The sequence below is a fragment of the Leuresthes tenuis genome, unplaced genomic scaffold (assembly GCF_036924035.1).
Source record: "Leuresthes tenuis unplaced genomic scaffold, fLeuTen1.0.hap1 SCAF_3, whole genome shotgun sequence".
NCBI lineage: Eukaryota > Metazoa > Chordata > Actinopteri > Atheriniformes > Atherinopsidae > Leuresthes > Leuresthes tenuis.
Genome location: NW_027325357.1, coordinates 16574030 through 16597043, shown reverse-complemented (window position 1 = coordinate 16597043; position 23014 = coordinate 16574030). Strand labels below are relative to the sequence as shown.

At 39.8% G+C, this 23014-nt stretch overlaps 1 protein-coding gene across 1 annotated transcript in view; it reads right to left on the bottom strand.

Annotated features, from left to right (window-relative positions):
- The window catches only part of cacna2d3 (calcium channel, voltage dependent, alpha2/delta subunit 3), a 30442-nt gene extending 13608 nt beyond the window's left edge, over positions 1-16834 (bottom strand). Inside the window, 10 exon segments of the mRNA XM_072383144.1 lie at positions 591-669; positions 1707-1820; positions 5561-5650; positions 5742-5816; positions 5968-6118; positions 6245-6305; positions 8384-8515; positions 9026-9188; positions 14007-14066; positions 16781-16834. Coding sequence (XP_072239245.1) covers positions 591-669; positions 1707-1820; positions 5561-5650; positions 5742-5816; positions 5968-6118; positions 6245-6305; positions 8384-8515; positions 9026-9188; positions 14007-14066; positions 16781-16819 — 964 coding nt within the window. The 5' untranslated portion in view covers positions 16820-16834.
- Between the last annotated feature and the right edge of the window lie 6180 nt (positions 16835-23014).

Below are 23014 nucleotides of genomic sequence, written 5' to 3'. Positions count from 1 at the left end.
ATCTGTTTGGTTATTATGTATTTCGTTACTCCCGCTGATGCCTCTATCACTACTGGATTGCACTGAATTTTGCTGCGGCAGGTTTCCAGTGTATCGGCTCAGAGCGGCACAGGAACAATTTGACTTGGTGTCAGCTCCTGCTGATGCTGACGCCGTTTCACAGTGGACATGTAAGGTCATTTCACTGCGGGGGTCTGTGAGGGAAAGGAGGTTTGGGTCTTGTCATTGTACAATCCCTCTGCGATCTGTTTTCTTGGCTGTGACTTTCCCTTTCAGAGAGCACTCATCCGGAGCGTTGACACGTGGGAACCATCAGCAGCGAGCAGCCGAGAGGTAGACACTGGCAGGAAGAGGGATTAGAGCGGATTGACCCCTGACCCCCCCTCCCTCAAGTGACACTTCATTGCCTCTTGGCAGAAGGAGTCTCAGCCAGCACGCACACACGTGACACACATACTATAGATGCACACGACCAAACCACAGCAATAGCCTCAATCTATCACAGTATTGCACAGACGCACCACATTAAGCTCATATCTACGCTCTGATACCAAGCTGTTTTGGAAAGTGTTCATCAAAAAGTCTCCAACCTTTGTTAGCACAAGCCATCCATTTGAGGTTATCAGCAAAGGCAGACTCTCGTCCAATCAGGTAAGGGAATATCCTAACCTGTGCAAAGGACACAAAGATGCTTACATTTTCAAAGATGGACGGATAGAGAAGAAAAAAAGCATGCAAAGTGACACCTGCGCTTAGTGCTTCATCTTTCTGTCATGTTCCTATTGGCTCTTGAGCAAAAGATGGTTACAACACCGCCAGGATGTGCTTGGTGCTTGGCTGCCTTTCCAACTCTGTTTTGTTTAGCTGATCATTTACACAATGTATATGTTGTACTTTGTATTTTTCTTTAGATAAATGTATTGTATTTAGTTAAATTCAAATAATTTTCCATTGTTGGGGTCTGGGGATGAGGGCATGTGCTACTATCCTTTCAAAGAGCGCTGCGTGAAACTTTGCCAGACTTGCACGGCTCATTAGCTCCAGATGCTTTGCTAAGCATAAAGCATATAGAAAACACTGACTGGCTGCCATATAGCAGCCCTGAGGGTGTATGAATGGGGTGGGGGTGGGGGGCCAAACATCGCCTTGTACTCTGCCAAACACTGCCAACACACATATGCTTGATAGGACTGAGCAAAAGCCCCTGAGCTGTTGCTTTTATTGCTATGTGAATGGCACAGCCGTTGATTTAATTTCGATTGCATTTAGAGCTTACCAACATTGTATTAAAGAGAATTTTAAAGCCACTGTGTCCAGGCTGTGTTGGTAGAGCGCAGAAGTGGGGTAAGTGGAGTAAAGCCATCTAGATTGGTCTCTTCTACATCCACTGCCCTTGAAAGCAGTTCATTTCCCATGTTTTAGTCTTTGTGAAAAAAATATTGAGCGGTAATGCATCAACATACTGAAAAGAAACACACACTGACATGGATTTTACGTCATGGAGTAGTAGTGAAGTAAGAAACCAATTCCTCACAACATCAGACAAGAGCTGGAGCTAGCATTCAGTATTAAAATGTACGCCTATCGCTGACGCAAGAATACTGCAGTGCAAGCAGAAAATTTTCAGAAAAGAGACATGTCGCACTGAAAATTAGACAAAGTGTGGAGCACAAGAGAGAAGGAAGGAGAAAGAGGTCAAGACTTACTTTTCTTTCTGGCCAATTGTACTTCTCAAAAACATCATCATACATTTTAGTTGCCCCGTCAGTCACGAGCATGATGGCCTGGCTGCACACGCTGCCGTGTCCAGTCTGATTAAACTACAGAAAGAGGGAAAAGTGTTACATATACCAACATATCGGTATTGTTCTTTAAACCAACAAACAGTGTGCACACAATGTCTGCAAGGCCTCAGTCAATAAGCAACACACTGTGTTTAAGTAAGTAATCCTGAATAATGTGGCATGCTTTATTCTGATGCCAGAAGATGCAGTGCAGTAATTAAGTGGTTTATTGACCTGTAACAGTGTGAATGTGGAGACAAAGGAATGTGTAGTGACATAATCACAGGATGAATCCTGCTGAGCTCATCTGCTCTTAAATCACACAGGACAAGTATCAGCAGGCATTCAGAAGTCCCTCTCACAGACAAAGACACAACATGTCATAAAACATAACGTCAAATCACCTAATTTATTTACAGTTTAAAGCCAGAAGTTGTGTAAAGTAGTTTTATTTTTTGTTTTAAATACAGCTAGATGAAACTCACAGAGATATGTTTCCATCACTATTTCCTCTGTTTTCAACTGTTCCATCTTTTTTACTGATGTAATCTTGTTGCATCACGTGTTGCCTTGTCTTCATGTGCTTAACTTTAAATGCTTAATCTCTGGGAGCAGGACCAGCTTTTTCCCAAAAGCAGTACAAAAAGACACAAACCTCCTTTCATTCCTTCAGCTGTTGTCTCTTTAAACAAATGATGGTGATCTTGGTGGCAGTGTGTGATTTATGTGTTTTGGTGTTATGTATCGTAATCCGTACTGTCGGTACATATGTTGACTACTGTCTGCAAAGCAAATTTCCCCACAGGGACATTAAATTTCTACTCTTCTCTACTCGACTATCTTCCACTGATTCACATTTAGGTGAGCATCTTCTGTTATAACTGGCTTTGGTTGCTGATAACAAGGCCTGTTTTGCTCATAATTCGTTTCTTCAAATCATTGGTATCTGTCATTGTTAATAATTTCTTATACATATCCTTAATTGCCTTTGCCTTTGCCTTTGCCTAAAATGACAGATAAAAGTCATAATGAGAGCCCTAATAACGGGACAAAATGGCAATGTAACAAGACGTAAAGTTTAAATGCAGCCCAATTTTTTATGTTAAAATGATACTTTCATGTAACAACTTGATCTAACATGTTGACATGACTTTACTTGACAAAAGAAAACAACAAGCGAAGGACAAATTACTTCAGACAGACAGCGTATATATCAAACAATGCAGATTGTACTGACTGATTGACTTTCACTGCAGGTTTTTGTAAAACTCTGTCTAAGAAAATGTTTCATTGTACAAAGTTATATTTTTCACTTCAGTTTATTTGTAGAAGAAATTCTAAGTGTGATCATTCACTACAATTCACTATAATAAGATCATGTGTTGTGCTTTTGTTCACAGAGGAACTTTTGATCCGTCAAAAATTAACCATGACAGCATGACAATGAACCATCACACACATCATCACGTGCTAAAGCAGCTCTGTAATTGGATGATTTAGCCCATGATTTCACATGACAGAATGTCTTCAGAGAAAATAGAAAAGCTCGGCCCAGTCTGAAGATGGTGCTCGTCATGCTCAGCAGGTTACGGACTGACAGTGTCGACAGCTTCTTCTGTAGACCTGAGCTTTTGCTAATCTGCAGCAATGTACGTGTCAAAATAACAAAATTCCCCTGGTCCTCATCAGGTCTTGAAATGTGGTTAATACAATTTCAGATGAACAACACATGACATATTACGCTGTGTTATTATCTATTCAGTAAAAGTAAAGCTATAGACATTATGTACACCCCATATTTCAACTGGTTATAGAACCACCTTTAGCAACAACAACTTCAAGTAATCAATTTCTGTCGGATGTTATCTGTCTCCCACATTATTGCAAAGGAAATGTGGCCCACTTCAGTTCACTGAAGTGGATGGAAGTTCACCACAGCATTTCAATAAAGTTCAGTTCTGGACTTTGACTGTAATATACCTCGATTTTTTTCTTTTTCTATTTAATGCTGTGTTTGAGATCCTTGTGCTCTTGTATAAATCGTTTTCAGAAAACCTTTAGCCGTCGGATAGATGGCATCATCTTTAACTCTAAAAGACTTTGGTACACAGAGGACTTCATTGCCGACTCAATGACTACAAGGTGTCCAGGTCCTTGCCCAAATCATCAGCTCTCCCCACTTCACAGTGGGTTTGTGCTGGTATGCTGTCTTTAGTTTTCACCGAATGTGCTGCTGTGCATTATGACCAAACATCTCCACTTTGGTCTCGTCTGTCCAAAGGACATTGTTCCCGAAGCCCTGTGGTTGGTTTAGATGCAACTTTTAAAACATAAGCATGTTCTTTTTAGAGAGAAGAGGCTTTCTCCTGAAGCCCAATAAAAACAAACTTGTTCAGTCTAATTGTACAGCCATGAACTTTAACATTTAACACACTATCTGAGACCTGCAGAGTCTGAGATGTAGCTCTAGGTCTTTGCAGTATCTTTGAGCACTACAGTGTCTGACCTGGGGTTGAACTTGTTGGGAAGACGTCTTTAAGGTTTCCACTTATAAAATACTCTTTCTTATTGTAGAATGACGGACTTCAGTTTATTGCCTCCCCTCCCCAGACTGATGGGAATCATCATTACAGATGTCATTCCTCCTTGGCATTGTGTTAACATACACCTGAAAGCTGCAGACCAGCAAACTGCCCCAACTTCTGCTTTTACATAGCCTCTTAAGTCTTATCAAAAGAGTAAGGGTGTAGTAAGTTTTTCACACAGTGTTTCTGTTTTTGGGTTATCTTTTGTTAGACAAATGACACCGTGTAATATATCATGTGTTGTTGTCCATCTGATGTTGCATTTACCTTATTCTAAGAGCTAGTGAGGGCCAGATTTTTTGTTTGTTTCATATTGGTCTGTAAGAGAAAGTATTTATAAAAAAAACAACTACTCTCCACAACCCTGCTCAGCTACTCCATATAAATGCTGCAGTGCTCACAATGTGAAAAGCGGTTTTCTTTGATTTGGGTTTTGATAGGCTGCATTCTTAGGCCTTAAATCACCAGGCATCAGTGTTACACAGAATTTCAGCAGTGGGCTACTGGCTAACTGATTTCCATATTCATTGCGGAGCTTTAATTAATCTGACAAACGCAGAGGTAAAAGCTGTGCTCCCTCAGCTTCAGCGGTGCAGCCAAAGCTCGTCTGAAAACCGGGAGATAAAAGAAGTGCAGCTTGGCTCCTGGCCTTATCTTCTTTGTGTTCCAATCAGCAACAATATTAATCATTGACATTAATTAGAGCCATTAATCACGTTTTAGAGTAGATGTGTCTGTGTTTGGAGGGTGGAACGGGAATAGCAATGAAGCATTTCGGCAGGCGACACACCTCCCAAATGCTCAAATATATTTGAGTAGAGTGTGCTACTTCTCACAATTAGCTGAAAACATGCAGAGTGTTGTACATGAACACTTTCTGTCAGTGAAAACAGATGTGCCTTGTAAAATGAAAGTTTCCTTCCACTCAGTCAAGTGGAGGCTTTGAATTGAATAGGGGCGAAATGTCTCTACGACAGCAAGGAACATTCACTCATTCATTACTTTATCAACAGATAAATGAATCATTCTATCTAAAGTTATGAATACTAATGGTTGCCGCATAATCAGTAAACAAGTATTAAGTAGATCTGCTTTGTGATATATTATTTGAGAAGAATCTGGACTGAAAAGATTCATGTTTGAACAGCATCCTCATTAAACTGACAGTCAGTTTACTGTAGTGGAACTTACATCATTCAGGATTGTGAATGCTTCGGTCAGAGCGTCACCCAGCAGCCCGATCCCTTTGGCAAACAGCTTGTCCAGATGTTCACGGAAATGCTGAAAGATAAGCACATAAATCACAAAGAAAGTCAATCTCGGAAAATCAACATGATGTAATCCACATTCACGAGACTGATCAAGGACTCACGTCTTTATTGGTTCTGTCGGCCCGGACCAGAGTACCATTCAAACAAGGCTCCACATAGTGGACCTCCTGATTGTACTGTGGAAATAGAAACGGCAGTTAAAGTAGAGAAAATTAAACAAAATTTTCCCTTTTTTCGTATATGACTGAGCTCAACTAAAACTTTTATGTCAGATACCACACTAACATTAAAAAAATGGGACACGTTGACATGTGAACAGAAACATACTGCAATGATGTTGAAGAAGTCATCATCCCCCAGTGTGTCTAATATTGAGGAAACAGTCTGTCTGGCGATAGTCAGCCTCAGACCCTTCATGCTACCACTAACATCAACCAAGATCACAACGTCCTTTGGAGACGTTGCTGCCTGGATGTACCTGTGATACAGAGTTAAATTACACACCTAGTTAGCCATTACACTAGTTAAGGATAGAGTAGTGGAAATATTTTCTCACATATTATGTGATTAGCAGCGACGTGTTCGCATGTACATGGAAGCTTACCACTTTCGATTTCTGCAATCAAAGCCAATGACGCCATGCTCATCCGGATGCCACTTTACGCCTGGGAAACAAATTAGGATGCAAATTCACTAGAAAAAATAAAATAACTCTGCCAGATTAAATGGCAGTCCCTTTATCTTTCATTGAAGCTCATCAGTAGTGAACACTATGCTATTTTGCTGCATATAACCTTTTAAAGTCATTAAGGATAACCAAATTTGCTACATGTTCAGGAGAGTGTTGACACAACAGCAACACAATTAATTTCGAACCTTAAAGTTTAACCTGCTGTATATACATGCATCTAAATGATAAATCTTGCAATGTACTAGATTTATAAAGCAACAAAACCCAAGAAAAGAGGTAAATCAACTAGATATTTCACTAACAAGTATTGCCTGTGTATCTAAAGGGTGAGTTCCTCGTTGCCACTGATCTCCACTGCAGTCTAAAACAGTTAAAAACGCAACACTGAAACACACTGTTGTACTGAGCAACACATTTGCTCTTTATGATGAAAATTCTCACTATGTTTTATCTTGAGTCAGTACCATATTTACCACCCTGTAGCAGTAAACTCACCACTGCACCAAAGGTGCATTAATCCATTACTAAAATCCAATTTATCTATCGTTTCCTAAAAACCTTTTGTCTTACTTTTTCCACTCCACGGTCTCAAGAATCATGACTGAAACTGACAACATATGCCTTACTCCATTAATATTATCGCTCTCTTTCATGAAATAAAACAAAAATCAAAGCAGCGTCCTACATAGTGTGAGCTATTTTATTATTCAAAAGATGTATACATTGCTGATGGGGCATCATCAAACAGAGGAGAATTATCTCTTCTGTATGGATTTCTCTTTATACAGTACATTAAACAAACACATCTGTATAACAACGTCATAAATGCATCTTATTTTTGTGGCCTCACTTCAGCTCCTCAGTGAGTCAGCTGCCAGTTTTACAGTTTCTGTAACGCCCAAGAACATTGGTCGGATCTAGAAATTAATGGCTGTTCTTCTGTGTGGCCGTAGACCAACACTGGCAAATTCTGATTAATTGCGGGCTGTATATATGCATCCTCTCTGATGGTGTGTAAAATTACAACATTAACCAAATTACCCTTTTAGCAATTCTAAATCATTTGTTCTGATCTGTTTTTTCTCCGTGCTGACAGCTCCCATGGGACAGCCTTTTCTTTTCTCTTTCTCTGACACACGCACACAGACAGGAAAACTTGCACAGATATCCTTATGAAACACGGCATCAACATCCATGCATTGTCATTAACCTGGCGAAAGGGGTCAGCTGAGCTAACCACAACTTTAACTTAATCTCAATTCACACCTTATCCCAAACCACTGACCACAACTCCTGACAATTTGCTTCTTTGGGACTGTTTTTTTAAGATTTTTATTTATGTGTTGGTGTACATGGACAAGACCGTCTCTTTTTTTATGCACATGGACATATTTCCAAGTAAAGTACACACATATGGCATGTTAAGTGCTGCAATTTGTGGAGCAAATAAAAGGAGACTTAACTCATTTTAAAAGGCAAAAATGTAAAATGTTTTAGTTGGAGAGTGTGACAGTGGAGGCCTCTTTATTTCATTCCCTTAACTTTTGTTTGTCCCTCACTATTTGCAATTGTTTTCTATTGCTCTTTAGATTTAGGAATTAAAAAGGGTAAGGATATTTGCCTCACATTAAATCTTTTCATATCATCATCCACATGTTAGATCTTCGTAATTTATATAAACGGTCTTGCTCCATCTGCAAAATTCACAAACCTGATGCAGACATAAACAAACCTCCCACTGGATTGTGTTGTAAGTTGCAAATGGATTGAAAGTTACTTTTTAAATGTGCAATTTGGGGCCATCTGCATGAATAAATCATTTCAGATTTGTTCCTACTTAACATTTTGGTGTTACACCTGACTGCCAGTCAGGACATGTACATGACAATACAAGCTAGATTCCCAACTCAACTGTACATGTAAGCATTCTGCACAGTTACAGTTGGATGAAACGACTAGTTCCGACAAAGTTGGCAATCTAATATGAGTCTAATAATGAAATAACAAAAACCAGCCCACACAGAGAGAAACAAACTGAATGAGAGCACTCACCAGGGTACTGCCTGAAGAAACCTTTGGCGCTCCCAAAGTACTGCCAGATAAGTGTTGGGTCTCTTTTGAAATTATCTACAAACACTTTGTTCAGGGCCTCAGACCAGTAAACTCCGTTCACTATATCAGGATCTGAAGAGGAGGACACAAGGGAGAAAAAGAAACAGAAAGAAACAAGTGAATTAAATGGTGATAATGGTAAGCATCTTGGTCACCTTTGCTGACCTTTGTCCCTTATTGACTCCCTCTGAAGGAGATACAATAGCTGTGACTAAATCATCCCCTCCCCTCCTCCTGCTGAACGAGCCTCCCTTTGTGTTGTGAGCAGAGAGTTATAGGGAGTCCATTACAGACAAACAAAAGCCACCCGGACAACGCTCAGGGGGTAGTGACAGCCAGAAATGACTCAGCAGCTACCATATGAGCAACATCTTCACAGAGAGGTCTGCTTTTATGTCTGAGCTGTTATCGATTCCCAATCTCCATTTTCCCAAGCTTGTGACACTAATACAGCTCCAGCTACCATTTCTCACTTTCAACACTTACTCCCCCCCATCTCCTCCCTCTTCATCAGCTTCCTGTACTGTAGGTAAATAACACTCACATAACCCTTTTCTTTTAGCAGGCTGTGGAAGCTCTTACCTTTGTTGTACATGTTGGTGGGCACCTGCACCACACTAAGGCTCAAGTTGACTGAAAGGTTGTTGAAATGGTCATTGGGCTCCAGGATGAACTCTCCTCCCAGCTCCACGTTATGGCCTTCCTCGTCCACTTCATTGATCAGCACAGCGTTGAAGTACTCATACTAAGTGAGTGCAGAAAAATGTTAGCTACACATGTATTTTTAACTCAACCAGTTGTTCCATGCGCTATTTTTAAGCTATTGAAGTTCAAAACAAGACAATAATAGCATTTTCATGTACAGAACAATGCAGCATATACATTGAAAACAAGTTCAAATTTATACCTCTCAATTCTCAATAAAGAGCGTGCTATTTAAAGTTGCTTAATTGCATTCGTTATTCCCATAGAGAGGGACAGATTTTTTCCCCCCATCAACTCTTACAGTTGATTGATAGGAAACGATCTTTTCACATTCTGGTGTCATTGGACATTATGTTTCAGCAGGAAGTTTATATACACTCATGACATGCATTTAATGGAATATTTGGGCTTTTGTGTTGTTGAACTGTTGTTTGTCTGAAGAAGAACTGTATGGCATCCAACTTTAAAAAAGAAAAGAATTGGGCAAAGTGGGTTCAAGTTCAAGAAATTTAGTTCTTACTAGTTGTGAATTTTCTGAAATAAATGCAATGACCATGATACAAGCTCAAAAGTAGAAATGCTAATGTAAAATTTGACAGATATGTCACTTACAAAGCTGCTCCTTGATATGAATTTTTTCAGTAGCCGTATCAATGCATTTGGGCTTGCAGCTGCGATATTTGACCACTTTAACTGGCAGAGTAAAGTAAAGTTAAATGTGCAGCTTTTCTGACTTGGACCAAACAAAGAAAACAGTCCATTTTGCGAACAAAATCTTAATGTTTGTCCTCTTTGTCTATTTCACACCCAGCTTTTATGTGTTTGAGGTCTTTGTCTCTTTAAACCCCAAACTGTGTCCAAGTATCAACTGTCTGGCTGATGGTTGGAAGATATACTGAAGATTTCTGAGACAGCCCTTCTTCTTCCATCCGCCGTTTTCAGTCTAATGACAGTTAAATTGGCAGTGAAAGTGTTAAGACCATGATGCTACCACCACCATGCTTAAAGTCAGGCGCTCCTAGTGTTTCTGTGCTGAAAGCCTTAACTTCACTCCCTCAAACATACCTCTGGGCTTGGCAAAAATCTGCACTTCTTTTTTTTTGATTGGAAATACGTTATTCTCTTCTTCAGATCTGCTCTAATCTCCATGAACCTTCCGCCTCCATGAGTAATGTATCTCAGTTAAACATCTGCTATGTGTATCTAACCAGTTTCTCATCACTATCAGATCTCCATGAACCTTCCCCTTGACCTCTGTGTTGGTTAATAAAATGAGTTGGGGGGAGGGGGGTTGTTTGTTTTTATGTTGAAAAGACACTGGCAACAATAAATTGTAATATTTAACAGGATGTTCAGAGGCCTGAGCAGGTTGAAAGGCGCTGTGGAACTTGCACCTGAGAAAAATTCAAATTCCGTTTTATAATCAAAGAGGCAAATAATAAAGAAGTAAAAACCCATCATTGCAGTGATAGTCATGTTCATGAGAAGTATTTGTGATATTCTTAATGGGAATATATACCATGAGCACATGAAAACTAAAAGGATAGGTACAAGACTGTCCTTTCTCATGCGCTCCTTAAATGTTTTACTTTTAATCAAAATATGATTAGATCAGCTTTAAAGTCTGCCTTGTTCCCTTCTGCGCACTGAGGATAACCTAATCAGATTCAAATTAAAATCAGCCAAGACTTAGTGAACAGAAGACAGAAAAGAAAAAAAACATTTCCATTAATGTCCTAAATATGGTTGGCTGCCCACATTGTATTATTACCCACAAAAAAACAAACACTAGTAAACATTGACATTTTTTGTATTTTTCAAAATCCCCATAAAAGTTTGCCATAGTCACTTAGAACCATGACTATGAGTTAAAAAGGCTGAGCTCTCAACAGTTTGTCCTGTCCTTCACTGCCTGCTGCTGCCCAAGAAAGACTATCTCATCCAGTCTGAGCGGCCTCAAGTCCGTATTGTCTGCACTGAGAGGGGAAGATGGGAGAGATGGAAGGAGGGAGGGAGAGATGGCTGATGGACTCTACAGCATCACTCTCGGGGGAGACCGAGCAAGCATCACCATCAAGCAGCCCCTGACAGCTCATACCACGCCTGAGCAGCTCTCTGACGAGCTGCGGCGGTGCGCAGGGAGGGAGGGAGGAGCTGTGGGGGGTGGGGGGGGAGCGGACGGGAGAGAAACGTGCACACTCAGCAGAACTTGAGTGCTGTAGAGAGGTGCGTTAACCACCGTGGTTATTACTGTAGAGCGGGCCATGGGACACTGCAGCTCTCCGAGACGGCCCACTGACTCTTACATCGCCGCAGTTAGCTGGAGGCCGTACTGCAGAGATCTGCCCTCCATCACAGACTGCTGGAGCTTTACTGTACACAAGGAGGTTCTGATAACTGGAGATGGTTGGTCTCACCAAGGTTTACTCTGTATAACAGGCCTGGACTCATCCTGCACTTATTATCCAATGTCACAGAAAAATATGAAAAAGTCACAAAACAGAAAACCTTTTATATTCATATTGATTCATGTGAATTCTGTATAATTTTCATGTTTCCAACCTTGAATTTTAAAGTAATGTATTTCAGTTAAGCATCTGCCAGTTTATCATCACTATCATACTTTTTAATTCACTCTCGGGTTCTCAACAAGCAGCGTAAAACATGCAGCATATCAGTAAAATGCTCTTTACAGAGAGCAGCTTATTTAAAGAGTGATAGTAATTCTGTAAGTGTCCACTTATTTTCAAAGTCTTTATCTTTATGTTTTAATGTTACCTTTAAATCTTTGTGCTATCAAAATCTTTGAGACAGTCCCCTTCATTTAGTTTTTTGCAGGTGATTTAGAAACTGGACAAACATGTGCATAAAGCATTTGTTCTGTTTTCAATATTCTTTTTTCAATCCAAAGTACAAATTATACCCAAACTAATAAACAATGCTTTAATAATAGTTCATGTTTTAAGCTTAAAATATTTTTGAGAATTGATAAAAACAGAACTTCAGGCCTTTGACTTGTAACTTGAGAGGATTTTGGAGAAAAAAATGAACGACGTTTCAAAAGGAGCACATAAAAAGTACATTTCATACAAAGAGTTTTAATTCTGCGTCAGGATGTGTCCTCTTTTATATTAGAAACAGAGAGTATAAAACATAACTGATCTCAAAAGAGTCGACACATTTTTAAATTGGCCAAAGACGTTTTCGAGTCACTGTTGTGTTCGAAAATCATTAAAGCAAATTATAATAGACAACAAACCAGCGTGAGTGGCACCATAAGATCTGATCTGCGCACCCTTGAAGCTGAGGCTGGATTCAGGTCAGTACAAAAACGTCTGACTGCTCCGACAGGAAGCAGCTGAGATAAGAGCAGCCAGCTTATCGTGCTGTGGTCAGTGAAATGGTGCATGAAAAATGTGTGGTGTCAGAGGAGGCACAGTTGGCTTAATGGTGTCACAAGGAGTGATGTCATGACATCACATCATTATCACAGGTGGATATCGAATTTTCCTTATTACTTTTCATATGGCCTTGAAAATGAAATGTCAGTATAGTCTGGGCTGTAGGCCAAGTTACTTAACTGTTCATTTATTGGATAAGAATAAATAAATAGCATCAATCAAGACTGTGTAAGGTTTTCATATATGTAATAAATACAGCAATGATATTATGACTCTTAAAGTGTAACACAAACAGAGTTCAGTTCAAAGTAAAAAAAAAACAAACAATGCAACTATCATACAGCTCTGGAAATCTAAAAGAGTCTTGTTCAAAGGTTTCAGTTCAAATGTTTGCGATGAAGAAGAATTTAATGAGTGTTTGTGCATTTTCTATTTTGTTTACTTCAGGATTATTGTTCTGAGACTCCGACTTCACAAAAAGTTTCAGGAAAATTTGAACCTTAGAAAGTTAAACTGAAGAGATGGAAGTTATGAAAGCCCAGGGAATATTAGATATCCTCAATTTCTTAGTAGTGTGCTTTAGATGGTAGAGGGGAACTATAGGTTTTAAAAATAAAGACCTTTTTATATTCTAATTGTCCTATTCTTTTGTTTCAACTGAACATCCTTCTGTCTCGTTATGGTGGTAAAGGACAGCAAAGAAAGAGGCAGAGAACAAGGCGTCTGAATGTATTCATGTGATGTAAATGCTTCTATTAACTGCAAAGTGCCGCCGTTATTTTTGCGTTTTGTTGCTCGAGTGGGTTTCCAATCTAGAGCCATGTAAGTGAAACAATGCTCCCCGCAAAAGAGTTTCATTTGTCTTTGTCCACTGGCTGCACAGAGAGGGGAGAGCAGAAACACTGCATTCCCTCTGCAGAGACCGAGGAAGCTCATCGCGCTCTGGAAATCCGCAATGAAAGCCGCTAAGTAATGTCCCAAACAGAAGCACGCGAGCGTATCCTGTGAAATATAATTAGATTTAGATCAGAAATACCGCAGGTCTGACAAAATATTTTTTTTCTTTGCATCTATGTACATAACTCACCAATAACAGGCTGGGCTGGGCAATAAAATCAATTCGCTCTTAATGCAGAATATCAGTTGTAGGCCCAAATGAAAGTTGAAGATGTTGCACCACGATTACACTTAAAATCAGTCGAAATGAGTTATGATAAGCAACGCCGCCGATGTATGCGGCATTGCTTATCAAAGAAACGTTATGTATCAAAGCGCTGACAGGGCCGCAGGGTTAAGGAAGGACGACGCCAACGCAATTAAAAACTTCCAGGGCCTATTATCCTTCTCTCACCTTGCAGCCGCGCCTCCCCTGACCTACTGAAAATGATTCAACACAATGTCGCATCACATTTTTAACCAGTACTTTCCCCCTTTTTCTTTAGTTCCTCAAGCCTCACCTGCAGGTCAGGATTTTCCTCATGCTGATGGTGCGCCTCCTCTGCTGCCTCCACCAGCCGCTGAGGAGGAAAAACGCCGGGTTATAAGCGCAGACATATTACATACAACATACTGGACATCTATACAACATTTTTTATTATTAAAAAAAATATCTGCATATTCTACACTGGAATACGCCATGCAATTTTACGAATTACCCTCACTTCCTCAAATACTTTTACACACAAGACCTACTGCTTGCACACACTACTGACAGGTTCAGATAATATTTCGAATGCATAAAAGTATATGTTTTCAATAAACGAACTTCCTATTTCATTATAATTCATATAGCTCTACTGTCGCCACATCTTTAGGGCCATACCAAAATGTAGGCCACTACTGTTGAGTGCAGCAGTGGGATGATTGATGGCGGCAGGCTGAAGCAGTATTTTCGAGCCGCTCACCAAAGCCGCAATAACTTCTCGATTCTGGAAAATGTGCTTGGCTCTGTGTTTCCGGGGAAATGCCACCTAAACCTGAAATCGCTCTCGCCTTCGGAGCCAAGCAGGTAATTAACATCTGTCACATGTGTCAGAAATAACTGCTACATAAACACAACTGGAGCTTTTCCACCAACCGCTGAGCTGCGGTGCCCAAATTCAATTGACCTCATAAGCTAGATTTTGTGTCGTCAGCAGGGAGCACATAAAAGCATCACGAACTGAATTTAATGTCTTATGATTTTGACGGAGAACCCTCTTGTAGGCCTGCGCGTAATTTTCCTTCTTATAAAATGTGCCTTGAGGCGGTCACCCAGCCCACCTCAACGTTTACTGGGGTCACGGCATCTTTTTTTCCAACTCTTAATTTGATTTGAACTGAAATGATGACGCATTCAGATCTACATTTATCTCGTGCTGGTGCAGCTTTGATAGATGTCTCTGCATCTGTTTTTACAAAAGCCACATTGATACATGCTACAAAATGTATGTGCTTATCTGACACAGTCCAGTTTATTAAATTAAATGCTTACCTCTAAATGTAATTTACACTCTTAATTGTTATGACTTATCGCTCACATGGGATCAGGCGCAGGGAGATAAACGTTATCATGCTTCAGCAGCACCTGCAGCGGTGTAGCATTAAAATCGCTCCAAGCTTGGAGGTCGCAGACAGGCTGCTGCTGTGAGACCTTTTACCTATATGCGCAGATTTAGTCTCTTAAAAATTACAAGATGACAAGTCTGTTTAAATTTGGGACTAATTACATCTGAAACCGATAACACATAAACTAGTGTCTTAATATCTTACAAGAATGCATTCTCCCACTTTAACATTCTTTTTCTAAAAAAATAAAATGACAATATTTTTTTGAATACCACTTGCCTCAATTGAAGAGTGGATGAAAGGGAATTATTCTCACACCAACCCGAATTAAATGAACATCAATCATATCACGTGATGTTCAACCGTTAGCAGCAGACACCATACTGTCCACCAGTCTCTCTGTGAATCACACAGCCAGGATGTCTGAGCTGTTTCCACTTGGCTGCTGCACCGAACAGCAGATTCAGTGGTGGGAAGTGAGTAGATTTGCTACACGTAGCCTATCATTAAAAATCAACAAACTGTTAAAGAATGAATCTGTGGTTTCCTACCGTGAAAGGCTTTTGATGTCCGACAAAAGCAGTGTGTAGCTGGGTATGATTATGAAAAGATACACCTAATATTTTTAAGAAATTAATTGAATGTTTAAATAATCCAATATCCCGCTAAAACTAAACAATCAGTTTTGCAAATTAGACCTTTGTGTGGAATGAATGTCTGGAGCATGAATGAAGTCTCACAAGTGTTAGCTTTATTCTTATACCGAGATGGTTTTACACAGATTTTGTAATTGCAGAGAAACACTCAATTCATTTTGGGCATGTCATTTTTGAGCAGGAACTCTAGAAATACTCCTGGGGTTGAACATGTTACGCTTATTCAGCATGTTGAATTGGCACCAGATTGGCATAGGAAATTATTTTGACTGGCTGCTCAACGTCCATGACTTCCCCCCACTTAGTGTAGTTTCTCTTTATTACTTGTCTCTGCCTCTTGCTAGCGTCCTCTAAAATCAACATGTCAAATATTGCCATCATCACTTCTACAACAGAGCTCTCACAAACCACATCCTCAAACTACACACTTCTATGGTATGAGAATGACAATGGTTTGAGAAAAAAAAACTATCACTGCTTTGTCTACATTCTTTAATCAACTTAGTCTTTGAAAACAGACTCTTTCTGCACTGGAGTTATCTCCTCTGGAGCAGGCGTTGATGGTACTTTTTTTCAGTTTGTTCAAATGCTTTTTGCCCCCCTCAAACACATAAGGACTCATAGCAGGGGGCCCCTTTGCTACTGCTAGTCCTTGACATTGGTTGGTTGATGTATAAGAACCCTTTAACTAATCTTCACTGTGAAAACAGAAAACCTAACATGAAAGCTTAAATTAAATGTAATTATAACCTTACTCAAACACTAACCCTCAACTCAAGTCTTAACCCTCACTTTGTCCTCAGCAGTTGGAGTCCTCTCAGTTTATGGTCCCCATAAAGCGCACACACACACACACACACACACACACACACACACACGCACACCCAATACACACACAATTCAACCTTCCAACAATCCTCCATCCGGTCCCTTAAAATATACATACATCCACTTATCTCGATAAGCAAATAAATAATACGATGAATAAATCATTTAAATCCAGATTGTGTTTCGGAAGTTATACTTACCCTTGTAGCCTCAGCTTTTTTCTGGAACATTTCCTCCATCCTCACGGCCAGATTTTTTACCAGTTTCACCCCATCAATCTCTTCCACCCTGACTGACTTTTCAAATTCTTTACGTTTCTGAAAAGAACCAGAATTTTAAAAAAGTGTTCATTGACAATATGAGACAACTATCAAACAAGAGATCACCTAAAAGTGCTAAAAGTGAATTTTCATTCATTAAGACAAAAGATGAAAACAATGAGATGATCATCTCTTTTTTTGTGTGTACTCTCTAACATATCAGCACCCTATTGTTCAACAGCATTTCCTCCAGAGAGGTGTGTAATTGTTAAACAAGGTTTATAAGCTTTCAAATGTTTGCTGACAAGATGCATGCAGCCAGTATCTGATGAACAGCTGATAAAATCCTTGCTGCAACACAGCATGACTGATAGTCGTTATCTGTTTTCAGTTATTGGCTACACATGCTGCATCTCTCCCTCTGATTGGCTGGAGATGGCCATGTTGGGTGGCCGCGAGGGGGGGCGGGCGGGACTGGGTGTGAAGGCTATGCATGGTAAGAGGGTAATTGAAATGGAGTCAAAGCACAGGAGAAAGATAATAACGTGTCAAGCTTGGGCAACTCTGTGTAATGAGCTACACCTCACATAATGCTGATTCTGCTGGATGCACAGGAGCTCCAGTGATAGAACAAAGCTAGTCACAGCTTAAAGGAATATAACATTACATAATCCACAACTGCATGGCACACACACACACACACACACACACACACACACACACACATGAACATGCAAAAAAAATAAAAATAAAAAATAAAAAACTGATCCTCTCCAGTCACCCACATCATAAACATTACCAATAACATCATCCCAAAATAAAGATGGGCCACAATAGGCTCATAGCACATATTCAAACCCAGAACACATTGTGTGGACGGGATGTTCACAAAAAACACCCACACACACTAGTACATGAGGCGACAAATTACCTACTGAAAGGAAGTGTGTGGACTTGCAGTGGAGCAGAACAGTTCATTTCACGCCTGTCCTCCTCGCCCCAGCACCCCGAGTCCCCATTCCCAACCCAGAACCCCACCTCCCTACCTCACAGCCCTTAAGTCATCAAGTGGAGGTTAAGCCCCATCCATCAAAAAGCTCTGATCATAATTATTGATTCGAGTAATGACCAGTGCATGAGTGCAGGGAGCCTGAGGATCTTCAGTGTTTTCTTGTTTTACAGAAATCATAGAGAAATGACAAAAAAAAAAAAAAAAAATCACCATAAAAGGCAGCTAATGATCAGTCTTAATGACCAGCTCCTAACGACCCGTCAGTTCCCTCACAGCTCAGTGCTTTGTGCTGACTGGCTCAGCACAGCTCTCTCCACATACGCCTCCATGAACAGGAACACGAGCAAAGTGCTTACATACAGACAAAAAGGAACAAATCTGCAGGGCAGATTGCAAATGTGCTTTTGTACATAGATTAAATGCATGTCTGATAATGTGTAGCGCCTCACTCCAGACCACACATTTGATCTTAATTCTTATCTTAAAGGAGCTGTTACCTCAGGGCAAGAGGGTCCTGGGTTTTGAGCCATGAGTCGCTTTCTGAATGCTGTTTGCACACTTTCCCCATATTTGCGTGGACTTCCTCTGGGTGTTCCACCTTCCTCCCACAATCCAGGACAGGCAGCTGAGCCCTTAGCATTAATCCTGCTGTTGCCCTTGACTGAAGGACCGGCCTCAGAACTGGAGTTGGTCCCTGGACGTGGTGCTGTGATGGACCACAGTTCCTAAAACAGTGAGGATGCCAAATGCAGAAGATTAATAAAAATAACTGATGGATTTGTGTAGCATCATACCCTACAGGAGGACAGTAAAAGTTGCTTTTGTAGTCTAATGCAAAGTCCGTCTTTGTACTGTTACTCCACATACTGTATGTCCAATGACACACTATAAAATGCAGCCCTTATAACAAGCTGTATATCAAATCAGAGTCAATACAAAGAAGCTGACACACAACAATGAGCATTTTAACTAAGGCAGCAAAGTGCTGGAGAGATCCGGCTCTGCATTACACTACATCAAGTTTAAGTTTAACTATCAGTTATCTCAACCCACTGGTCGTAAAACATCAGTGCACTTGAAAAAAATCTGTTCAGAGAAATGTCACTTGAGGCGTGAGGACTGATGAAGTTCCTAGAAAGTCATCATTCAATCTTAAACTGACAATACTTCTGTGAGGTGGAAGGCTGCACCTTTTACTGTAGTGAGTATCTCTTTGTTCACTGGTAGGTGAACCTTCATTGTGTGAACTCTTTTCTTGTTTTGCTTATTAAGTTTGCTTCTGTGTGTAAAAAGTGCAGTGCTTTGTCTGTGTGGGAACACTAACCATCTAAAGCTAAATTAATGTTCTTGTCCCTCTACATGTGAACAGTACATTTTCTTGTTTTATGCATGCTTTTCTGTCAATATCGTCAGATGATCCATAGGCTCATAATTAGTTTATTTACTCGAATAAACCAGCAAAAACACTCTCATACGTACAGTTTTAAACCTCTTTTTCCTCCTTCCTTCTAAACTCCTTCTAATTGGCTAAGCATAATTCAAATCCATATTATTTCAAATTTTAATCCAGATTATGATCCTATGTTTTTTTTTATATATACCAAATAGAGAAAGGTGACAGACTTAAGGGAGAATCTGAATCAAACAGTGAGGGAATCTTTTTTCCACAACTACAGTATGGAAGATTTTGGACAGATGTACTGAGATCACTCTCCTCCACTGTCAATCAAAAATGAGGGAATGTTTTGGGGAATAAAGTTACTCTTCAATAAGTCTTCACTATGAGATCCTCAGATACAGTATGTATACTTTAAAAAAAAAAAGTCATCTGCATCTGGTCCCTTTTTGGTATTAAAATACTGTATTTAGCCAGCTGACATGGGTGCCAATATGAAGTTCAGTTTTCTACATTCAGAGTTTCATAAATGTGATAATAACTTTACACAATAACATTCAGGTCTCTCCCCTTTAGTTCTTTGGTAAATCAAATTATCTTCCTCATTGTAAGTTGTAGAAAGACACAAAAGTACGAGATGTACAACCTTAAAACTTTGCATACCTATGAAAACATTTACATGGACAAAGAGACTAAATACTAATTATGCTTATAGTTTTATGATTTTTTTTCATCTTTACACTGTAGTGTACAACAATTTCTGTGCACATGAATGTTACATATTGTGAATGATGATGTATGGAACTGAACACACACCCTGCAGCCTAGCACAGTTATTCAGCATTCATACAGAGGAACTCCTCCAGCTGTTTACTTCACAGTCTCTGCTCTAGTCCCAGGTAAGTAAAACGAACAGTTCACCATTCATCAGCCTGACTTCACTCTGCGCACCTTTTTAAACCTCAGGCCTGTGAATACAGAGCACACCTCTGCCACCAAGTGGTCACAGAGCTACATCCAGTGCTCTGGATCGTTGCTCATTCTCTGTAGATTTCACTTGTCCATCATATCACACCCCAACCCCCCTTACCACACACACGCAAACACACACATACACACACTATCAAACCCAGCCACACTTATTCAATTTGTCTCCTTGTCGCATTCAGATACAAAGGTTGATGCTCTTGACTCCAGAGAGTTCACCAGAGAGATGAGATGTGAGAGGAATCAGAGCTGTGGTTAATGGGCCGTATAAGTACACACACAGGCACACACACACACACACACACACACACAAAGAGTTCAAACGCACCTGAGTCTCCTCTCAAATAACACATTCAGCTGAGACACCTAAATGTCTCTGCAGCCATTACAGAGGGAATACAACATTACAGCATACAGTGGGTTTAACCACATGATCACCAGACAAAGGAACATTTGTGCTCATACAAAACTGAGAAATAAGACGAATACCTTTTGCAGAAGCTGAGATCCAGAATATTTTGCAGAAATTGACTTAATTTCTCCTCCAAATGCAGAGGCCCAAAGCTTTACGCTGAGAAAAAGAAGACAAAACAGGACAATATCCAAATGAGCCCCCAAACAGTCCCCACATGAAGGAGGAAAATACACATAAAACCAAGCAAGAAATCCATCGTATTAAATAAAAGAAAAAGAAACATTAATTATATGCTATTTTGCCAGTTTATCTGTTGTCACTTCCCCCTGTTATTTCCTGATGTAGAGACTCTATCCTTTGACTGATGCGATCAGTCAAAAGGTCATCATCATGGCCCGGTGGTCCTGTCCTTCACTTGACAAATGATTGAAATTTTGATTGTTTGTACTACAGTTAATGGAGCTTCTTCTATTGAGATGCAAATATCATTTTATGTAGCAGTTAATTGTAAAACTAAGGTCAGTCACAAACTGGGATATTGTCTCAAAAAAAGGGCCGGATAGAAGAATTTTTACAAATCACAAGAAAACATGTCATATAATTATGCATTCCAGCATGCTTAGAAAATGTGTTTTTTTGTAGAAAATGTCTTCATCAGAAACATTCTACGAGCTTTTTCCAAAAGGTTTTCAAAACAATATCAGAGAAAAAGATCTTTTCTCAGCCGATGGCCTTTATTCATTTGTTTGAATTTGACATGAAGTTTTTTAGGTGTAAATTTAACTAACTCCACCTGGAAAAGAGTTTGATTTCCAATTTTAGTGTAAAAAAAACAGATGCAACTCACATGAGTGTCAGCTGAGCGGAGATTGGATTCTTAATTTTCTATGCTTAAACCTTTATTTTCGAGTTTTACATAGATGACAACATTTTCCCAGTTACATACAACAAGACTTACAAACAATTCTGTGATGCGTTTACATTTTTACTATGTTGGCAGTGGAGTTTACTGGATGCCACTTATGAAGGGCTCATTGTGATTTCAGGTTTAACACGTTACACAGATCAGAAAAGGTTGACTGGAAAGAGAACATTTCATATTCTAAATCAGTTTCCTTGGTTTACATTCATTAAAAGAAATGTCCCTCGAGGAAAAAAAATACCCTAAAGTCCAGTCTTAAACTTGAAAATGAGTCTAATAAAGACACTCTTTCACAATAATATTTGTGTGGTTTTAAAGGATATAATCATAAGTTTGGAACATCTGATTTATACATTGTAAATAGGTTAAACAAATATTAGTTGTAGTTTTTATAATCTAATGCCGTCCAGTTGACATTCACCAATCTACCCATTTTTAAAATTCCTTTGCTTTATTTCATATTTACATCACGCCCACAATTTAGTTAAAATCAGATCTGTAAGTGTTTCCTCTCACTAATATGTTATCACCAGCTACCGGTATTAGTCAGTTAAGTTAGTACTACGGCCTATAATTAAAGTAAAAAATTATAACAATGATAATAAGGTAGTGTTAAATGAGAAATCAAAGTCCAGTAACAGACTAACAGTACTTTAGGCGATCTGTTCAACAAATCATTACTTTCTTTTGCCCTTAAAACAAGTTTGTTTACGTTCAAATTAAATCAAATCTCCAAGACTGTCTTCCCTCTTGTCCGCATTTTGCTGGGTAAATTTCCCTTTCTCTAAAACAAATAAATAAATAAATCAACACCTTTGTTTGTGAATTAAGTTGCACAGCTGCGTAATTGTCACTCACACTGACAGAGGGATCCCTTGCTGGGACCCCGCCACCTCCACCACATTCAAGCCGACGAAGATCCAAAGCGGAAGGAAACTGGTGCTGCACATGTGCGAGAACAGGATCCCGCAGTTCCCCTGCATCTTCAACAGTGTTTAGAATATTTCTGCAGGGTATAATCCCGGTCCAGCTCAGAACTGCTCAACCCCAGTGCAACTTCTCCAGATGCTGCTGTACCGCCAGCACGTCCCCTACTGTATCTGACTGTGTGTGAAAGAGGGAGGGAGGTGGGGGAAGAGAGAGAGAGAGAGAGGATCACCCCTCTGCCTCTCTCCACCCCGTGCTCCCCCCTGCCTTCCCTGTAAACCCCTCATTCGGCTCATGGTGCAGGAATTACGGACTTTTATCCCTGAAATCGTGTCGCCTCCTCTCTTTGTTGCAACTAGAGAGCTCAGGGAAGCAGAAAAGCATTGTTGGAGGCCATGCAGAGTTTAATTGGTGAATTTTTCATATCACCAGAGCACGATATCATATGTATCGGCCACTGACCGAAAGATTAGAAGAAAATGCACGAATCATAACAATCAAAAGGAGACTTTTCT